Raw genomic sequence first — 20,985 nt, 5'->3', positions numbered from 1 at the left:
AAAGCTGGCTACACACTACATCAGTGATTTACAAACTCTTTCTTCTGGGCCCCCTAAGACAGTTGAAAATATCTCACAAAGAACGGCCATGGTAAGGGGGAGTGACTCTCTTACTATCGGTTTTACTAGGGCTGGACAATTAATCGAAATTTAGATTAAATCATAATATGGCCTGCTGCAATTTTCAATATTTCCATTTCTGCCTTTCAAACATAAATACGACTGCATGAAAATGAAGACTGACGTGAAATTATGGCCAACTCCCACTACCTGACATTCTAGTTCATGTAATTGCAAACAACCTGGACCATTGTTTCACTCATCAGTGTTTCCCAGACATCAGCTATACCTGAGAGAGCTGCCCAGGTATACAGACACCCACCATAGTGAACTGATGGGCCATTTCATAATTTTAATGCCATTTTCTCGCTGTATATAAAGGTGCATTTGAGCCTTCTACGCTCTACACCTCAGCTTCCGTACGCTTCCTTGTTGTGCTGTTACAACACTGATTAACAGGAAGGAGGAAGGACTGAATGACTGTCTGAAGCAGATTTGAGAGCACATATTAGACTCATTTCTCCAGGATGGACCTGGATTTTGGCATAGGAATCATGCACAAAATATTTAATTCCCGCAGGTGAGTGAGTTGGGCCGTGGTCCACCCAGGTGTAGTTGCCGACATATATGCTTTCCACAGTTGATAAACTCATGCATAATGTCATTTTTCTGGGCATGCTTGGCGTGAATGTTATTATGTCTGATGTGCTCTCCATCCAATGTTTGGATGACTTTCATACACTTTATGACATAAACCAGGCTTGAACTAGATAGAGTCATTTCACCACTTGTAAATATGCTGCTGAGAATGGTTTAAGATCACATACAGGTATAAAGAAAGAAGAGGGGAGGTAGTGTGAGCTGAGGTAGATGTGTTAGTGGATGTGTGTGGAGACTGATATGAAGTCAGATCTAAATCAACTTGTTCAATGAAACAAATGTATTGTGCTGTTGTGTTGGGGTAATACCAAAGAGCAAGCTAAGTTCCAATAATTACAGTCGTTCTCTTTCTATTGCTGGCTACCAATTCAACATTCAATGTTTTCTTATCATTCATTTTAGGAAGGATGCTCTCCAGAGCAGCTATCGATCTAGACATCCATCTGTGACCTAGCTTGACTCATAAATCCTTACCTCAACATGAGGAAAGAGCTTGACTTTGTCAAGGAGGTGGTGAAACAGCACCCAGGCTGAAAATCAGAGCCCTGTTGAATTCCTGACCGGTGACTCAGGTTGAGGAAGAAAACAGTACTAGTCTGGTTTGTCCCCAACACCGAGCTCTAAGCACATTAGCAGATTTTTGAGCAGATTGAAAAACCAGGGTCTTGGCCAGTACGAGAAAATCTACTGGCTCTGGTTCATGTTTCTTCCATGAAGACTGGACTCTGAAAGAAGATACAGTATGCTGTGAGAAAGTGGTGGCCATAGGTAAGGTTACTTTACGGGAAACCTGAAATTGCCTTGCAGCAACTTTAAACAGCGGAATAATTACCAAGCAAACAATAGATGACACACCAGTCTGTGAGCTGGAAGCATTCAGGGAGCACAAAAAGACGAGCTCTGGGCCACCAGCTACAAATTCCACAGCAGACAAGTGGATTTCTAGGCTGAGCTGAAATGTCACACTACATCAACAGATGCTCCAGGCTAAGAGACTTTTGGGGATACGCTCATTTTTAAGGCATTTCAATCTGGAGCTTTCAACTTATTAGACAATCTTTTATGTCTACTTTATCCTGGGTAACCAACAAAACTCCATCTTAGCGTGGTTTAAAATAAGTCAAACTTAACCTGGACCATGTTAAGTGGTGACTTCAGCCAAATGCATGTGTGTTGTCACAGATGAGGTGAATTCACAGATATGGAAGACTTTTAGAATTTCTGCCTTTAATTACTGTTCTTGCCAAAAATTTAAATAACAAATCAAATACATGACACATTTCTGTACCATGAAAGTGTTACATATATCGCTCAGGGAAAAACACAATTATATATCTTGTTCTTAGGAGTCATTGCCAAGACTTTTGTGGACACTGGTCTAAAAGCTAAAGGCTAACCTCTGAATGAAAAAAATGAGATTATAATACACCTGTGGGTTATTAACCTTATAAATACATGGAAAGCATCAGTACAGAGCTCTGTAATATGAACAAATTGGTCCAAATATGATTTTGCCACCACAGTCAATTCCTCTACATCAAAAACCGCTACTCTGAGACAGAACAGCCAACAGTACGACATGACTCCATTGAGAGATCCATCCACTAGTCTGTAGTCACTTTATTTACATGCTGCTCTTTCCTCGTACATCTGTTCCACGCGCTTAGATGTGTTAGCAGTGATGGCAGCTTTTACAGACTCAGCAAACATCACTGGCTCCAGGAAGCCCTCTCCTTTCACCAACTTAATCTGAACACATCTCAAGCCATCAAGTTTCATTGTTAGAGGGCTAATCTTTTCTGCTCTGCTTAGTTTATTCTCTAACTTTATTCTCTAAAGTTTATTCAGTTAATCAATGGTTCTCATTGTGAGGGTTGAGGGACACTGAGAGGGGGTCCACGGATGCCTTAAAAAGTTTTTTTTATTAATACAAATTGTATACTTCAGCCAATTTTTGTGAAAGTATATGCATTCATTTTACACAGTTTGCACCTATTTTTGCAACTTTACACCAATTTTGCCACTTTTCAGACTATTTTTTGCTACATTTTTGCTACTTTAACACATTTCTGCCACGTTTTAATCCCATTTCACCAACATCCTGCCCATGTCTTCAACTTTTAAGCCATTTTTGTCACTTTTAAACCCTTTCCATCACCTTTTCAGCCTGTTTTTACCACTTATAAACAATTCTTGCCACTTTCCATCTATTGTTGCCTCTGTTGACCCATTATTGCCATATTTCAGCTTCTTTCTATTTAATTTTATTCCCATTTTTACCAATTTTAACCAATTTTTACTATCTGTTGTGCCCATTTTTACCAGTTTAACCCATACTAAAAGATATTTGTTGCTTTGGTAAGAGTGGTTATTATTCAGGTAAAAAATAAAATATGGTTATCAACCATATCAACCCCTGAGTTACACAACCCCAAGAAACGTGTTTACATGTATAACATGAAATCACTTGAAATGTTATAGACTAAACCAGCATGTGTGCAGTGCACCAGTGATAAAATGTTACTTGAATGCTGATGGCCACTTCAAGCAATCAAGAACTGAACCATCATAATCGCATAAAAGGCTGCAATTATTCCAGCACTGAGTAAAACTTGAAAGTTTTACAAAAAAGCCTGTAGAAAGGCCTGCAATTTTACAATAGTGCCACTGTCATACTTTCCAGACATACTTATTTTTTTTCAAAAGGAGAACCTTGTATTATTTGTAAAATATTAAGTTCATATGAAAGTAGTACTGTAAAAACGTATGGTTTTGGTTTTTATGCTACTTAATATTTGTATATTTTGAGTTGAAAAACACACGCTTCAATGATACTTTATTCTCTACAATGTCCTTGATAACAACGCAACTCGACTCATGATGCCATTATATATTAAATCGTCATCTCAATCACAAATCACGATAATGTCAAGTACCGCAATTGCACATTGTTACCAAATCGTGCAGCCCTTGTCCTATAACACCTGTTGCGCTGTATCTTGGATTATACCACAGAGGTACAGAGTACTTTTATGCTACAGTCCACCAACGGCTGTGCTGGGGTGTTTCAAAGACGTTGAGTATTTGTATCAGTAGTTTTCATTTTTAAAGACAAACCAATCTGAAGTTTTGTACATGGGCATTAGGCTCCCCTTTTCATTTCCAGAGTAATTTATTCATATTAACAAACACAACTCAAACGTAGTTTAATTCAAAAGCTGTACAACTTATCAAGCTACAACGTGGGATGTGCTTGGAAGCTACGGAACAGTTTAACAGGTGTTACGTTTAAGCAAGTGACCGTGTTAACTGGTGACTGCTAGTTGAATGCGTCGTAGTTCCAGCAGGTGTTTAACGGAAAGTGTCTTATCGACAACGCGTTAAGATAGGCTATTCATTTAAGACTTAATATTAACTTTTGACTTCTAAAAAGCTAAAAGGACATTGGTTAAATCCATTTTTGTCTTCAAAATCTGTTTGAAGTAGGCCTATAACAACCACAGATGTATTTGGCTTAAAGTCGCCAGTTGCATAGTCGCCCCTGTAAATCTAACTTGCTTAGATTAGATATTAGATATACCATAGCCTCAACTAACGGTTGAGTTGAGGCATTACAAAAAAATATTTGCATCAGCAGTTTACGGCAATCTATTTACACGTTGAACGACGGATTAAATTTTTCAGCTACTGTAAACTGGTAGGTACTCTACTGGGAAATGCTTGTATATTATTGGCGCGGTGGCTTCAATCAACTTTGGTAAATCACTGACGTATCGCAACAGGTGGTGATAAGTTGTTCAACACGTCTTACGGGATTCCTCACACATTGTGTAGTAAATGTTTCTTCTTCGCTGAACTACCGCTGAAAACGTAGCGAAATGGCAAAAGTACATATTTCTAATAAGAAAGAGAGCCACTTTGGAAGCTACAGCCGAGTGTCAACACAAAGGAACTTACCTTTGACGGATTTTTACTCCGCTTAGTCGACAGAAAACTCCGCTAGTGCGACGACTTGAAGACAAAAAGTAGTTCCGTTATAGCTCCATGACCGGTATTTGTTGTCATTTTTTGTAAGTTATGGTGATAAAGTAGTCTTTCAAAACATATCACAGAGAAAAATTGGTAAACCGACTCGCTGCTGAGCCGGCTGCATCCATGGTCCCAAACTTCTAAGGAGCTGCTGGCTGTGATTCCCTTTGTCAAGAGGAATCGTCAACAGATGCAACTTCCGTTATGCGTTTCAAAATAAAACTTCTTGTCTCCTTGCATTTTTATGCAATGCAGCAATTAAAGTCAGTTTAATATATTAAAAAAAAGTCAGAGAGTAGGTTTGATTTACTTCGTCCCGTGGTTTTATATTTGCCACATAACTTTAATTAGCAGCCTTGGTTTTTATTCACAAACCCCAATTCCTAAAAAATGAGACAATGCAGAAACATGAAAGCAAAGTTCACTCTCATTCTTGAATGATGTACATCTTATGTTTGCTCAACAGTACAGGGTTCCTGTTGTTCTATGTGCGTCATAATATACCATTTTCAGACACAGGTCTGGACTGTATGCAGGCCAGTATAGTAAATTTGTAGTTCAAGTTGTAATGATCTGATTGATTCTGTGTAGTGGTATTAATTTTGTCAACTAAAAAAAGTTACCCAAAACCCTTTTTCCAAAAAATAAAAAAATGAAAAAGCAAAGAAAGCAAAAAAGGAGCACAAGAATTGATCAAGACATACCAAAATAGATATTTGGTGATAAAAACTGACAAAAAGTAGGTTTCAGCTTTGAGACTAAAACGAGACTAAAATGTAAGTGACTGTTGGGACATTCATAATCCATGATATTTCTCTACTGGGCATATGAGGCTTGGCAGTATTTTCCTCAGCACATTTTAGATTAATTCAAGTATTGATAGTGCATTGATATGAGCATTTGATATTTATATCCATTTTAAGCTATGCCATATTAAATTAGTTCTAAAAAAATAAATGTCTAGACTGTAAATAAAAACTAAATTACAAGGACTTTTTGTTGACTAAAACTATAAAGGTTTACACTAGCTGTTCACCAGAAATACTGAGAAATTCACATCAACTTTCATAGGTTTACAGCATCAACCAGACACTAGTAACTGTTCAAAATCAAGCTGTCCATGAATACATTTCTCCTGCTGATCGTCTACCATACACTGTTTACCAAATAAACACTCGAACTGGCGTCATTTTATTTCTTAGCTGCTGCTTTTACATGCCTTTATTTTGTAGGTTATCACACTCCACTTCCGGAAGTTTTCATTTTTCTTCAAGCAGCTTTATCCCGCTGCCTCCTTCCCCCCACAGCTCTGCAGAGGAACAAAAACAAACTCTGCATTGACTTTCAAATCACGTGTTCAGAGTGGGGAAACGTTATAGGTCCTTTTCCCAGGAATACTGGTACCTCCAGTTTGGAGCAATAACATTACAGTGAAATATCCCTTTAAAGAGAGGGCTCTAGGGAGATTTGAATAAATCATAAAGCACACAAATTTGGGATAAAGACGAAGAAACTCACCCTCATTAAAGTTCAGTGTTTCATGGGAATGGACGGTGTTTTTCAAGTTTGCCACAGGAAAATATAAACCTCTAAACATGTTATATTGTCTCAATGGACAATACTGCACAGCTTGTTTACAAAGCACAGTCTAAGAGATATCACACCTAAGATGGCTTTCAATAAAAACTATTTTCCGATCTCTCCAAAAACTCCTTGAATTCTGCTCAGTAGCTGGGCTGTATGACACCCTTGGTAAAAACCACCAAGCATGAGTCCTTAGTGTGAGATGTGCTTTTGTTAAAGTGGTGGGAGAAAAGATCATCCCTATTCTGCCCATTTCAAAAGGATTAACAAGGCTTTAAAACAGGATCTGAATCCTGAAGTTCTCTTTAAAGAGCCAGTTCAATGAGAACACTTTCCTGTGATTCTGCAAGGCTGAAATATCTGTTTCGAAGAATTTTAAATAAGTTTTGTATTCAATTGTTTTGACAATAAACCAAATTCATTTATTCATCAAAAATAATTTGTAACAAATAGTGTCGCACTGTATACCAAAATTTCAGTACTTTTTGGGTGCTTTTTAGTAAAATGGTGTGATACTTGAATATCCTGACATACGCTTCTACTGTGGTCAAAAATGGCTCTGGTGCAAATGACTAATGGAGTATTGAGCAGGCTGGGATTTCCACAAGATGGCAGTGTGGGCATGAAAGGCAGGAACAGTGACAACTCCTGTCATCTACTCGGTTTTTCTGTAGTGCCAGCCTCAGACAGACAAATTCACGCTGCTACAAACAACAAAAACAATGTACTTGTAATACTTCAGTTCTAAATTATCTTTACACAGTAATACCATCTGAAGGACTTACTGGAGTAATCACAATAATCACACAAAATATCAAAGAGAGAGTAGAAAGAGATGTTTCTCCCTCCTCCCTCTATATGTGACAGATGTCAGTCAGCACCATGGACAGAGCCATAATAACATACATGCCATTTTCAGCACAAACATCAACAATCTCATCTGTTACAACACAACTGCACACTCATACACTGTACCCTTCATTCATTATGAGCCAACATACTTAAATCATCATGAAAATCATCAGTCTTCTGAATAATGATGAAGACTCCACAGCAGCAGAGTGGAGAATAACAAAACATGAGCTTAGAACTTGATCCCTTGGATCAATGGTGTGTTTCAGTCAGGACCACTTTATCAATAAACACATGATCTTCAGTTCATAATTTTTCTCTTTTTTAGAGGTTAATTATTTGCCTTTATCGCTGTTATTTACATTTGGTGGTGTGTTGTTCTGGCATCCCCCTGCCCTTCCACAAGCCCTTGAGGGAAGCATGGCTGAGGAACTGCACACATTCCTGTTCTTCCTGTTCCTACAAGAAAAGCCTGAGGCAGGGAGAGAAGCAACAATAAACTGCAGGGGGAGCTTGGGTGGAGGAGGGTTGCAAAATGTAGCTTGCATTTTTTTTTTTTTTTGCAATTTTTTGCTGTCAAAAAAGCCAACTTATATTAACCATGATTGGTTTGTAAAATTGATAAAAGGGTTAAACATCCAAGGGGGTGAATACTTTTATAGGCACTGTAAGAAACAAAAGTCAAATCCCAAGTGACATTTAACACGGTGATATTTGTCCCTGAGACATTCCCTTTTCATTGTGAACATTCTAGTTCCATAATGGAGAGCAATTTCATCCCACTCTTTGCCATCTGTGGCATAAAAGAAGACAGGATACAGCGGAGAACCACGATTTTTTTTTTCCTTTTTTAACAGATTTATTTTTGGGCTTCAAGCCTTCATTCAGACATGACAGTAGATACAGACGGCAAGAGAGTCGGGGAGTCATATACAGGCCAAAACCACTGCTGACAAAAAAGAACACAAAGGCTTGTCTCACATTTGCCATGAAACATCTTGATGATCCCCAAGACTTTTGGAGAAATATTCTGTGGACTGATGAGACAAAAGATTAATTTTTCGAGGGTGTGCAGCCCGTTACATCTGGTGTAAAAATAACACAGCATTTGATAAAAAGAACATCATGCCAACATCCAAACATGATGGTGGCAGTGTGATGGTCTGGGGCTGCTTTGCTGCTTCAGGACCTGGACCACTTGCTGTGATTGATGGAACAGTGATTTCTGCTGTCTACCAGAAAATCCTAAAGGAGAATGTCCGGCCATCAGTTCATGCCCTCAAGCTCAAGCGCTCTTGGGGTATGCAGCAGGACAATGACCTGAAATATACCAGCAAGTCCACCTCTGAATGGCTCAAAACACAAAATCAAGGTTTTGGAGTGGCCAAGTCAAAATCCGGACTTCAATCCAATTGAGAGGCTGTGGTGTGACCGTAAATGGGCAGTTAATGCTGGAAAACCATCCAGTATGGCTGAGTTAAAACAATTCTGCGAATTCCTAGACAGTGATGCGAAGACTCATCACCAGTCATCGCGAACACTTGATTTCAGCTATTGCTTCCAAGGGGGGCACAACCAGTTATTAGGTTCAGGGGGGCAATTACTTTTTCACACAGGGCCAGATAGGTTTTGATTTTTTTCCCTTAATAAATAAAATCACCATTACCTCCGCCAAGGAGGTTATGTGATCGGTAGGGTTGGTTAGTTAGTTAGTTTGTTAGCAATATAACTCAAAAAGTTATGGATGGATTTTAATGAATTTTTTGGGAAATGTCGGAAATGGCATAAGGAAGAACTGATTAGATTTTTGGGAGTGATCTGGATCACTGTCTGGATCCAGGAATTTTTTTAAAGATTAGTTACTATTGGGAGATAGGGCTAATGGCAGAGGACTGCACTCTCCGAGTGCTTTTCTACTTTCTAAACTGCATTCTGTATTTACTTGGGTTGTCTTTGTGAGATGTTAAATTGGTCTGATGATCCAAAACATTTAAGTCTGATAAATATGCAAAAAAAAAAAAAAAAAAAAAAAAAACAGGAATCAAGAATCATTGTTCTCAGTCTCTATAGTAAGCCTATGAGTGTAAAACCAACAATGTGGTTTTTAGTGAGACTTCATCTTGGCAAAGAATCAGAAAAAAACAATAAAAAATCTGTAAGGCTGAAGTGTGTAGAGATATTGCATAATTTTGAAAATCATTTTCAAATAAACCTTATTTTTGTCAGAAATACAAAGAAAAAAGAAAGTTTTTTTTGTTTGAAACTTGAAACAAAGGAATCTTATTATTCTGGTTGTTTTTGTGCTCTGCTCTACCAAGAGTTGATATCCATGTTATATCCAAAGCTGTTCATGTTTCCAGCATTTAGTCAAGTCCAGTTTGTTGTCCCTTCTACTCAAAGCTCTCTAACACTGGCTCGTGTCCTGTCTCCTTTAGGAAGCGCAGCAGGTCTTCTGGTCGGAGTCCCATGGTGGCGGCGTTGGTCATGGGGTGAAAGTAAACCATCTCGTGACCTCCCTCCACCAAGTCTCGGTCCAGGACGAACTTCACACTCTGATCCTTATCAAAGAGCAGAGAGAGAGCCGTGGCACAGCCCTGACCCACCTGAGAGGAGACGGACAGAGGAATTTATCTGAAAAACATTCAGCTAGAAATAAGAGGTTCAATGAAACCAATGTCTGCACTCGCACTAGGGTCAGTTTCTTCACAATACGGTGCTAAAGCATCAAGTCCCCTGCTGGCCTTTAGACAGTAACTTTACTCACTATGTGGATGTCTTTGAGCAGTTTTGGTCAGATGAACTTCAACACTATTTTTTTGATTGTCAAGAGGAGCAGTCAAGTTTCAGCTCTTTGTCGAAGCCCACCTCTTCCATCCGTATCATGGCCTGGGCAGTACTGATTGCAGTACAGAGCACTCACTCGGCTGGACCAGACATGCTCGGGCACAGTACAGACTGAGTGCACCCAAGGTAAACTACAGCTACTACCTGCCTCTGCAAGGAATAAAATCAGTGTCAGTACAATGGTTGGTAAGGATGAGGGTTTGTGGTAGTGTGATTCATAGAAATCCTTTAAGTAAAGGATGAACATGAGAACCAAGGACTTTGACCTTTGAATTCCAAAGTCTCTTCAGTTCATCCTTGAGTCAGAGAGGATATTTGTGCAAAGTTTGAAGAAAAACCCTGGAAGGGTTCATGAGATATAGTGCTCACAAAAATGGCCCAAATGGATTACCTAATAATGTAAAGACTTTTGCCTCAGCTGTTGTTAGCATGGAGGCATTACAAAATACTGGAACGTCATGACCTACACTGTAACTGAAACAATCTAGGTCAAATACAGTTGAAACCAGGAGTTTACATACACTATATAAAAAGGCATCTAACCGTCTAACATTAAATCAGATTAAACTTTTCCTGTTTTTGGTCAATTAGGATTACCAAAATTATTTCTATTTGCTAAATGCCAGGATAATGAGAAAAGGATTTTTTAAGACAATTTTTATTACTTTCTTCAAAGTCAGAAGCTTACATACACTAAGATTACTATGCCTTTAAACAATTTGGTAAAGCCCAGATGATGATGTCATGTCTTTGGAAGCCTCTGATAGGTTTATTGACAACATTTGAGTTAATTAGAGGCACACCTGTGGATGTATTTTAAGGCACACCTGAAACACACTGCTTCTTTGTGTAACATCATGGGAAAATCAAAAGAAATCAGCCAAGATATCAGGAAGAGAATTGTGGACTTGCACAAGTCCACAATTCCATCCATCATACCGCTCAGGAAGGAGACGGGTTCTGTGTCCCAGAGATGAACGTGCTTTGGTCCGAAAAGTGCATCTCAACCCAAGAACAAAAGCAAAAGACCTTGTGAAGATGCTGGCTGAAGCTGGTTAGAGTGTGTCATTATCAACAGTCAAACGAGTCCTGTACTGACATGGGCTGAAAGGCCACTCTCCCAGGAAGAAGCCATTACTCCAAAAGAAACATAAAAAAGCCAGATTACAGTTTGCAAATGCACACAGGGACAAAGACCTTCATTTCTGGAGACATGTTCTGTGGTCTGACGAAAGTAAAATTGAGCTTTTTGGCCATAATGACCATCGTTACATTTGGAGAAAAAAGGGGGGAGCTTGCAAGCCTGAGAACACCATCCCAACTGTGAAACATGGGGGTGGCAGCATCATGTTGTGGGGTTATTTTGCTGCAGGAGGGACAGGTGCATTTCAAAAAAATGGATGGCATCATGAGGAAAGAACATTATGTGGAAATACTGAAGCAACATCTCAAGACATCAGCCAGGAAGTTAAAGCTTGGGCACAAATGGGTTTTCCAAATGGACAATGACCCTAAGCATACTGCCAAACTGGTTACAAAGTGGCTTAAGGATAACAAAGTCAATGTTTTGGAGTGGCCATCACAAAGCCCTGATCTCAATCCCACTGAAAATTTATGGGCAGAGCTGAAAAGGCATATGCGAGCAAGGCGGCCTACAAACTTGGCTCAGTTACACCAGTTCTGCCAGGAGGAATGGGCCAAAATTCCTGCAAACTATTGTGAGAAGCTTGTGGAAGCATATCCAAAACGTTTGACCCAAGTCAAACAATTTAAAGGCAATGCTACCAAATACTAATGAAATGTATGTAAACTTCTGACTCTCAAGAAAATAATAAAAAATAGTCTAAAAAACGATCTCTCTTGGCCAAATGTTTTAACTTTCCACAAACTCAATATTACAAAAACCCATTTAAAAAAGGATTTGTAAAACAGAAATGTAGATCTCATGGAAAATTATGTTCATCTATGCACTCAATTTCTTTATCGGGGCTCCTTTTGCTTGTATTACTGCATCAATGCAATTTTGCATGGAGCCAATCAGTCTGTGGCACTGCAGAGGTGTTACAATGCTCTAGTTGCTCTGATGTCAACCATGTTGACTCAAGCAAAATTTTCCCGATGCAGTAATGCTACCGAAGCTTGGCAAAAGACTAAAAAGAGAGAATTCCACCTGCTTCCAGCTCTTTATGCCAACTTTTTAACTAACATGTTGTTGGTTGTTGTTTCTAAGATACACTGGCAGCAACCTCATTGCAATTTTACAATGAGGTTTACATGATCAATCATCCATCAGTCACATCGGGTACTTTCTCAGTCTTGTACACACGTACAAAAATAAGAATCAGGATTTAACACCATCTGTAAAAAAATTAACACATTTAGATCCCTACTGTAAACCAAGAGCCACAGCTGAAGTCTAACAAAGAAACATTTCAATAGGAAAATATATACAAACATGCAGTTGTATTCATTATTCTGCACCTTGAGTTTCTCTAACATTATCGCCTCATCTGCAAAGCGCAGGTTGCCACTGCCCACACTGAGCTTCTTGGCGAGGTCGTTGAGGTTCACCTGCAGAGGAACAGAGATGATGATGGGGTGACATAAGGTGTTCTGAAGGTCAGATGGTTAAAATATTTCAGTGATAGAGGGTGTTATGGTGTAGGCTGACCTGGTGGTCGTGGCGAGCAGACACCAGCCACAGACCTTTTTTCTTCTTGTCCTTCAGGAAAAGGTTCTTAGTGACAGCTCCGCTCAGTCCCTGCAGATGAGGCATCATCTCCTCCACCGTGAACACCTGCAGGGGAGAGAAACCAGTGTTTCATCACTATAACAGAGAGGTCATTTATGTGGTGAACAATTACCCTTCAGTGCATTAAGCATTTAGCAGGAGGAGGATCTGTTTTCCTCTATATTTACTGAGATGTAATTAGTAAGGATGCTGAGTAAGCATCCAAAATATTGTTAGTCTTCATTCATCTTCTAATCATTTCACTAAATAAAACTCAAAAAATCAGTTTTAAATTTCAAGTTGGTGCACTACTTTTAAAACTACACAACAAGCAAAATCAACACTAAGTTGTATTTACACTCACCAACCACTTTATTGGGTGTACGTGTTCAACTTTTTTCAACACAAGTTTCAAATCAGCCAATCACATCATTGTAATCAATGCACATAGTCATGTAGATATGATCAAGACAATCTGCTGGAGTCCAAACTAGGGCTGTCAAAATTAACGCGTTAATGTGGATTAATCCATCATCATGATTAATCAGATTAAAAATTTTAACACAATTAACCCATCTACAGCGCAGATTGACTCAAAATTCCTGAAATGTCTCTGGCAACGCATTTCCGGCTGTTTTGAATTTAGATTTAGTCTTTAGATTAAAAATGTTCAGAAGTTTCAGTCACAATTCAGTTATTTTTTCTCTTCAATGTTTTAGTCTAGACTCAGTTGACAAAAACTGAATAGTCCAGTTAAAAGTAAATTCTTTTACACAAAATGTTTCCTTTGTAAGTAATTTAACAAGCCAAACTGTAAAATTAATATAAATGTAAAACACGAGTATAAATCAACACACTGAAATGTTTCAAATTATACTCATTTCATTTATACCTTGAATGAAGGACTTTAACTTGTAGTCTCTAAAAGCAGAGCAGGGATAGGACAATTAATTTTCACTGACATTTATATGCGTATTGATATTCCTGAACAATCAAAGTCTGTATTAATGATCAATACTTTTCTGTAATTTGGTGGAAAGATAAAACATGTAACAGTTTTTAACAGATTTTTTTTTTTAATTTATTCAAGTTTCTTGCCAAAAACCTAATTTTCTTTTCTTGAAATTATATTTGAACACATGATATTTTATTTGTCTAAATCTAACAGTCATTTTGCTGAGCTGACCTTAAGGGCATAATAGTAGGGATGCATGATCTGATTGGCAGATATTAGTTTAAAAAGTTAAATACTGTTATCTGCAGATATGAAAATGTCTGCTGATATTTACAACAGCTATTTTGGCTGTAAAAATTTGCTTGTATCAGCCTTAAATATTTGCTGAATGAAAAATTAAGTTAGAGGTGTTTTAAGCTGGACCGACAGACCTACTTCAGCTACTGTCTTTTCTTGACTTCTCATCATTCCTTACACTTTAAAGTGTGTGTTAAGGACTAAACATGTTTTTTTCAATTCCAAACTTCAAGTTATGTATTTTAAGGATGGAACTTTTTGGTCTGAAATGCAATTGAATATCATTATTGATATCTGTATCAGTTAAAATTATTTATTGTAAAAATCAGCATATCAGATATTGGAAAAGATCCAGAATTGTGCACCCCTGTGTAAGACCACCACATTTTCAACACGAAAGCCCACCAGCCCACCAACAACCACAGCACCTTAAAAGTCATTTAGATCAGTGTTTGTCACCGGGTGGGTCAGTACACAAAAGTGGGTCACATTTTCAGTTTGTCACGTATGTATGCCAGGAAAAAAAAAAATTTAAAAAAAAAAAAAAAAAGTGTTAAAGAGTCTTGCTTATATAGTGCTTTTATGGGGTTGTTTGAATTTTGACTGCGATATAAAAACAAAAACTGTTTTAGAGAATCTTTCTCAGAATTATTTTAGAATTTTCATTGTGAACTTTTAAGAAAGTTCAAGTAATTTTCCAAAAAAGTTGCAGGAATTTTCTTAGATTTTTTTAAAGATGTCTTTGGGCATTTTCCTAAAAACTTTTTTTAATTGCTCTTTTCAGGTACTTTTCCTGTCACTTGCATTGTTACCAATTATCAGGACTTTTTACCAGAAACTTTCAAAGGTGTTCTTAGAGTGTATTTCAGGAACTGTCCATGAAAAAGTTAAGGAATTTTCAAGGATCTTAGAGGAAAGTTTTTTTTTATTATTATTATTTTATGTGATTTTTTCTATTTTTTTTTTTTTTCAATTTTTTGCAAAGTTCTTTTTTTTTGTTTGAAAATTTCTATAATATTTTCTAAAAAGCTTTCTAACTTATATTTCTTACTGTCTTTGGTCTATTTGTTCTGTCATATTTTGTTCTGTGATCTACGCGTAACATCTGTCATTTAATAAATCTGACTGACAGACTAACATATCAGACATTAGGTCCATATTTCTCACTGATGAGCAGGTTATGGGTCTTGATGCTAAACCAGTTAGGAACCACCAACTTAAACCATTTTTCTTCTTCATTCTGATGCTCAGTTTGACCACCAGCAGGTAACCTTGACCATGTCTACATGCCTCACTGCAATGGTTACTGCCATCTGATTGGATGATTAGATATTTTGATTAGTGAGAGGTTGAACAGGTATACCTAATTAAGTGACCGATGAGTGATTTTTCAACTATTTAGTTATTTTTTTGTTCTGTTGTCGTTATGATGACAATACACCTAAGGATTCAATAAAAATGCCAAAAGTTATGAAATTTGTACATTCATGATGAGGGATTTAAACATCAGAGGTTTCTCCACATAAATTCATCAATAACAACTATGTCAGACAAAAGGAACACAACATTACAATAAACTGAGCTCCATAGTGTTAACCTCAGAGCATAATTACCCAAATCGTGCTATCTGCCTAATTCTTCTCTCCTAGCGCTGCTGATTCATTGTGCCTTATTGCCTAAATCATCATCCAATCAGAGTGCTTGTTACAGTCTATAATCACTATATGCCTAAGTCATCTAAATAATTAATTATTTTCTTTATAATCTATAAAATCACTTTTATTACCTCCGCCAAGGACGCTATGTGATCGGCAGGGTTTGTTAGTTTGTTTGTTTGCTAGCAACATAACTCAAAAAGTCATGGACGGATTTTTATGAAATTTTCAGGAAATGCCAGGAATGGTATAAGGAAGAACTGAGTGATCTGGATCACCATCTGGATCCAGGAATTTTTTAAAGGATTCTGTACTATTGGGAGAAAGGGCTACTGGCGGGGGTGTGCGCTCTGTGCTTTTCTAGTTTGTTATGTAGTCCTTGTTTTGGCTTTTCTTATGAAACTTATTCAGACATCTGGTAGAACTTACTGTTACAGTATAAATAAAAAAATCCTATGTTTGCCAAAATGTGTTATTTTTTCCTGAAAACCTTAAAATACGACCAATTATGGTATGAGGCTAATGATTTGTTTTTTTGCAAAAAATGTAACACAGAGTGACACCTCAATGTGAAAGGACATGACGGAAACAACCTGAGTTTTGACGCCACCTGCAGGTCACAGCAGCTCAATGCAGCAGGAACAAGTCAGACAGGTAATGAAAGCATTTAGCTAGAGTCCTTTCTAGACCGCATGAACACTCTTTCACTTTAAGATTCAACGTCATACGGAAACAAATAAAGTTTCTCAGCAGCAATCCAGGAAAAATAATCTTTAAAGCTAAGTACTTTAATAAAGACGCAACTCTTGCACTATTCAAGCTTAATTTTATATGTTAATTCAAATCTCCCTCTCTCCTTTCATAAGCTAAAATGAAAATTTTTTGATGCTTTCCGTGTCCAAACATTCCTCCTGTGAAATCTCTAACCATGTTACAGTTGATACAAGTCTGAGTATTGAATAAAGCCGAATCGACACGTAAATCTGAAGATTTATTTTGTGCTTGAATGTATTTTAAAAGATGTAAAAGATAACGTGTGCTCGAAGAATAGACATTACTAGGTGTTATTTTCAAACAGGTGTTGTTCTCCATGGAAACTTCCGTACTGAATTATCTAGCACCGTATTCTTCGTCTAAACACAATATCTTACGACAAAATGTGAGTGCAATAAAGAAGTAAACACAAATCCAGTAAAACTAAAACTGTCACTGAACAGCTGAGTAGTGTTAGCTGTTGTGTTACCGGTGGGTGCTCCACGCAGCTCGTCTGGATGTTTAAAGTCTCCAGATATTTCTCCAGCTCTGACCGCAGCTCTCCTGACATCTTCAACAGCGTTGTTTTATTAAAATTTAACTCTGAATGAACAGAGGTGGATGAGACGTGGACAGACAGAAACAGCCTGAGCAGAAGGAAACTCTTCTTCTACTTAGAGGTTTCACTAAACCTACAGCTGCATTACTGCCACCTGCTGGACTAAGTACTCCATTGCTACAAAGATTCAGGAGATTTAAAAAACAAAAAAAATCACTAAGGCAGTGAGATTGTTTTGGCTCTAAATATTTGTACCTAACACCAAATCAAACTTGGCAATAAAAATTCAATTCTGATTCTGACTGAGGTCTTACTTGGAAAAATAATTCCCCAGAAAACCTTAAAAGTGAAACTTTGACCTCAGAACTGATCCATTGCAAGTCCAATCTGTCTCTTTCCAACACTTATACAGTAGGCTTCATCAGCTGACAGCCTTATTTTTTTCTTCTGCATATTTCCATGAGATGTATGCAAGAAAAAGCATGCAAGGTAAATATCACTGATTCTTGAGAAAAGGGACAAAATATGTTTTGAACATTACCCTCCACCCCTCCAACCCTTTCCACTGATTGTTACTTTTTTCAATCATTTGCAACATCATTTAAGTATTCAACCACATTTAACAAATCTGCTTAAATGAATTTGTTATTGTTGCATGTAGATCACATGGTATTTAATTAGCATAACAAAATGAACCGAGGCTTACTAAGAAAAAAAAACACAACAATCACATCCTTGCCATGCGTAACAGTGCTACACATGGCTTTTTATTACTCTATTTATTGTTCTCTATCTCTAATTGCGTGCTTTATTTACACCACTCTTGGTGCTCTAAATTTGGAATTTCCCCTTGTGGGTCAATAAAGAAATATCTGATTTTATCAGGTCTGATGTAGCCTCTTACTCAGTGCGTCACAATTCACTGATCACTGATTTAAAAATCAGAACGTCATGAACCCTGGAACAATAGGACAATTAACTCAGGGTGGATTAGGTTTTTTAAAAAAGGGGATTCAAACAGAAGGATAATTAAAACTAATCTACTAACTCAAGTAATAGTTAACTCCTCTCCCTGAGTATCATCAATGCACAAAAATGAACTAAATCAAAGATTCACCCAAACTTTACCCAAATATATAATTAAAGAATGTGAGTTCACTAACAAATAAGTGTGGTGTGGCTGGTTGGGAGCTGAACGGTAGTGACACCATCTTGTAGTTTAAATTGAGGCACATCTCTGCTGCAGCCTATCACATGTCAGACTGGAGACTTGACGAGCCAGTCAGCAGGCATAGCCACTTTGGACACATCAATAAAATCTTATTGCAAAAAAAAAAAAAAGGGCATTAGTGCAAGATGCAGCAGCAGCTGTAACAACATGGTTTTCATTCATAACTTCATTTCATTCATAGTCTGTAATGTTTGAAATGTGGTTATTTTATAAATGTAACTATCACTTTGTTTATGAATAAAATTATGTTAAAGAGGAAATAAGACTGCTGACTTGACAGTTGTCCGGAAGATAATCCCTGATACCCTCAACAAAGAGGAAATAAGACTGCTGACTTGACAGCTGTCCAGAGGATAATCACTGACACAGTCAACAAGGAGAGTGAAGGCGTTGCACCCTGAGTCTGTTTTTTTCATCCCAAATTTTTGCATGCTAAAAGAAAACAATCTCATGCTGTTCTAATCATGTTTACACACTGATACTGAAACTATTGGCCGCCAGCATTGCTTTTAGAACAATCTGTCCAAATCATTTAAATGGGTGATTGATGGTTCTAAGAAAGTCTGCTGCTCCCTTTTTCCTCACACCCCTCCCTCCTCTCTCTCTTACTGAAACCTTACCTTAAACACTGTTACCATCAACCCAGTGTTTTTGGTTCTGAGGTGTTGGTAGGACAACTTAGGTAGCCCTTAACAGGAATATGATCAGACTATCCTTTATACTCTGAGCTGGTGCAGAAGGTGGAGCTTTACCAACCAGATATAGTTGGGCTCTTCTCCACACACAGCACTGGCTCCAAAGAGGGGCTGAACACTCTTTCATTTTGGAGTTGCCCAGGATAAGAGGTGCTGGGCGGGTGTGGGGATACTCACAAGCCCCCAGCTGGCAGCCTCTATGTTGGAGTTCTCCTCTGTGGACTAAAGGGTCCCCTCTCTGCGGCTCCAGGTTGCAGGGAGGAAGACTCTGACTGTAATCGGTGCATTTGCGCCTAACGGCAGTTCAGAGTACCGGCCTTCTTGAAGTCTCTGGTTGGTGTCCTGGAAAGGGTGCCGACTGGGGACTCCATTGTGATACTGAGGGGACTTCAATGGCCATGTGAGCAATGACGGAGACACCTGAAGGGGGGTGATTGGGAGGAATGGCCTGCTAGATCTGAACCCGAGTGGTGCTTTGTTACTGAACTTCAGTGCCAGTCATGGACTGTCCATAACAAACACCTTGTTCAAACATAGGAATGCTCATAAGTGTACCTGGTACCAGAGCACCCCAAGTCAAAGATTGATGATCAACATTGTTGTTGTTCAATCAGATCTGCAGCCCTATGTTTTGGACACTTGGGTAAAGAGAAGAGCAGAGCTGTCAACTGATCACCACCTGGTGGTGAGTTAAATCAGACAGTGGGGGTGGCTGCTAGATAGACCTGGTAAACCTTAACAGGTAATGTGGGTGAACTGGGAATGTCTGGTGGAAGCCCCTGTCTGTGAAGTCTTCAACTCCCACCTCTGGAAGAGGATCCCGATTCTGGATCAGCAGTTCTCCACTCCAGCTGGTAACAGCCTGAGCCAAGCCCTGCTTTCTCCAGTGTTTCAGAACTCCTTTAGGGACAACCGAAAGTCCTTCTCCATAGCCTCCCCAAACTCCTCCCACACCCAGGATTTTGCTTTTGCAAAAGCCGCAGCTGCAACCTTCTGAGCCATCCTGTACCTATGCTTCCAGAGGCCATGGGCCCAAAAGGCCTGCTTCTTCAGTTTGATGGCTTCCATAACCACCGGTGTCCACCAGCGGGTTCTGGGGTTGCTGCCGTGACAGGCTTCAATGACCTTCAAACGTTTCCTCCACAATGGAGACTTTGAACATGGACCACTCAGACTAGACTTGCTGTGCCTTGCCACACCATTTGAGAACCACTGCTCTAGAGGTCCCTCCAACTCAGCTTCCTCTTCTCTAAACCCTCCCAATTCATCCACTGTCCCTGCTGAGCCTGAGCCACAGCCTTAGTCCACCTTACTACCTCCTCCTGTCTCCTTACCTGCTCCACTACCAGCTTCCTTCTATCTCAGGCTTTTTGTCCGAGCCTCCTTCTAGTTGGATTTGGAACCACATTGCTAACTACTCCATCGTTGCTCCCTGATAACAATCAACTCGGTTCTAACCTTTGCAAACTTGATCTCCTCTGTAAAGCCAGACATTGGGAGTTGGATTATCCCTTTCCATACATTGTCAAGCTACTAAGGCACCAAGGTTCTCCCAACCATTTCCTTACATATTAACAACTCCTTCCAACTTCTCTATCTTCAATATTTGTGTCTAATAAACTGACATTGGTCACATTAGTGAAGGAAATGGCTGAAACTGCAGACACAATAGCGTCAACCTCCCTGGCAGCCCTGACTCATCTATCCTTCTTAATCCCGCTGTTACATCGTCCTTTTGCTGCTCCAGCTGTTCACTATCATTAGGGTCCACATTGTGCCACCTCCTTTAGCTCTTTACTGGCCCCCTTCTGGGCTTACTAGGCTTGATCTTCATACTAACCCACTTGAGATTCTTATTTAACCTCTCCAGTAGCCTTGTCAAACATGGCACGGTTGAGGTCACCAGTGTCATGTCATCCAAGGAAGCCCTGACTGGGAAGCACATCCCAATGGTGAAATGGTTCTAAAGTGGCTTAGCTTAGAAGACTCCCTCTCCTTGGGAATAAGGATTCCCACTGCTCTGCACCAGGATCCTTGATTGGATTGTTTCTCTCATACTAACCTTAGTGATCACCACAGA

At 38.8% G+C, this 20,985-nt stretch overlaps 2 protein-coding genes across 2 annotated transcripts in view; both read right to left on the bottom strand.

The window, feature by feature from the left end:
- rin2 (Ras and Rab interactor 2) overlaps positions 1-4,872 on the bottom strand; it is a 79,447-nt gene extending 74,575 nt beyond the window's left edge. Inside the window, exon 1 of the mRNA XM_041789405.1 lies at positions 4,678-4,872. The gene's annotated coding sequence lies outside the window, so the exon portion shown is untranslated. The remainder of the gene's footprint in view (positions 1-4,677) is intronic.
- Positions 4,873-9,148: 4,276 nt separating this feature from the next.
- Positions 9,149-17,061, bottom strand: LOC121511326 (prolyl-tRNA synthetase associated domain-containing protein 1-like). Its single transcript, XM_041789967.1, has 4 exons — positions 16,911-17,061; positions 12,701-12,826; positions 12,511-12,600; positions 9,149-9,788 (listed from the first exon to the last, which is right to left on the bottom strand). The coding sequence occupies exons 1-4, from the start codon at positions 16,989-16,991 to the stop codon at positions 9,576-9,578; spliced, it is 510 nt and encodes a 169-aa protein (XP_041645901.1). The 5' UTR covers positions 16,992-17,061; the 3' UTR covers positions 9,149-9,575.
- Positions 17,062-20,985: the final 3,924 nt, after the last annotated feature.

This window comes from Cheilinus undulatus, linkage group 6 (assembly GCF_018320785.1).
Source record: "Cheilinus undulatus linkage group 6, ASM1832078v1, whole genome shotgun sequence".
Lineage (NCBI taxonomy): Eukaryota > Metazoa > Chordata > Actinopteri > Labriformes > Labridae > Cheilinus > Cheilinus undulatus.
The sequence above is the reverse complement of the archived record's forward strand: the minus strand, read 5'-3'. Positions and strand labels throughout refer to the sequence as shown.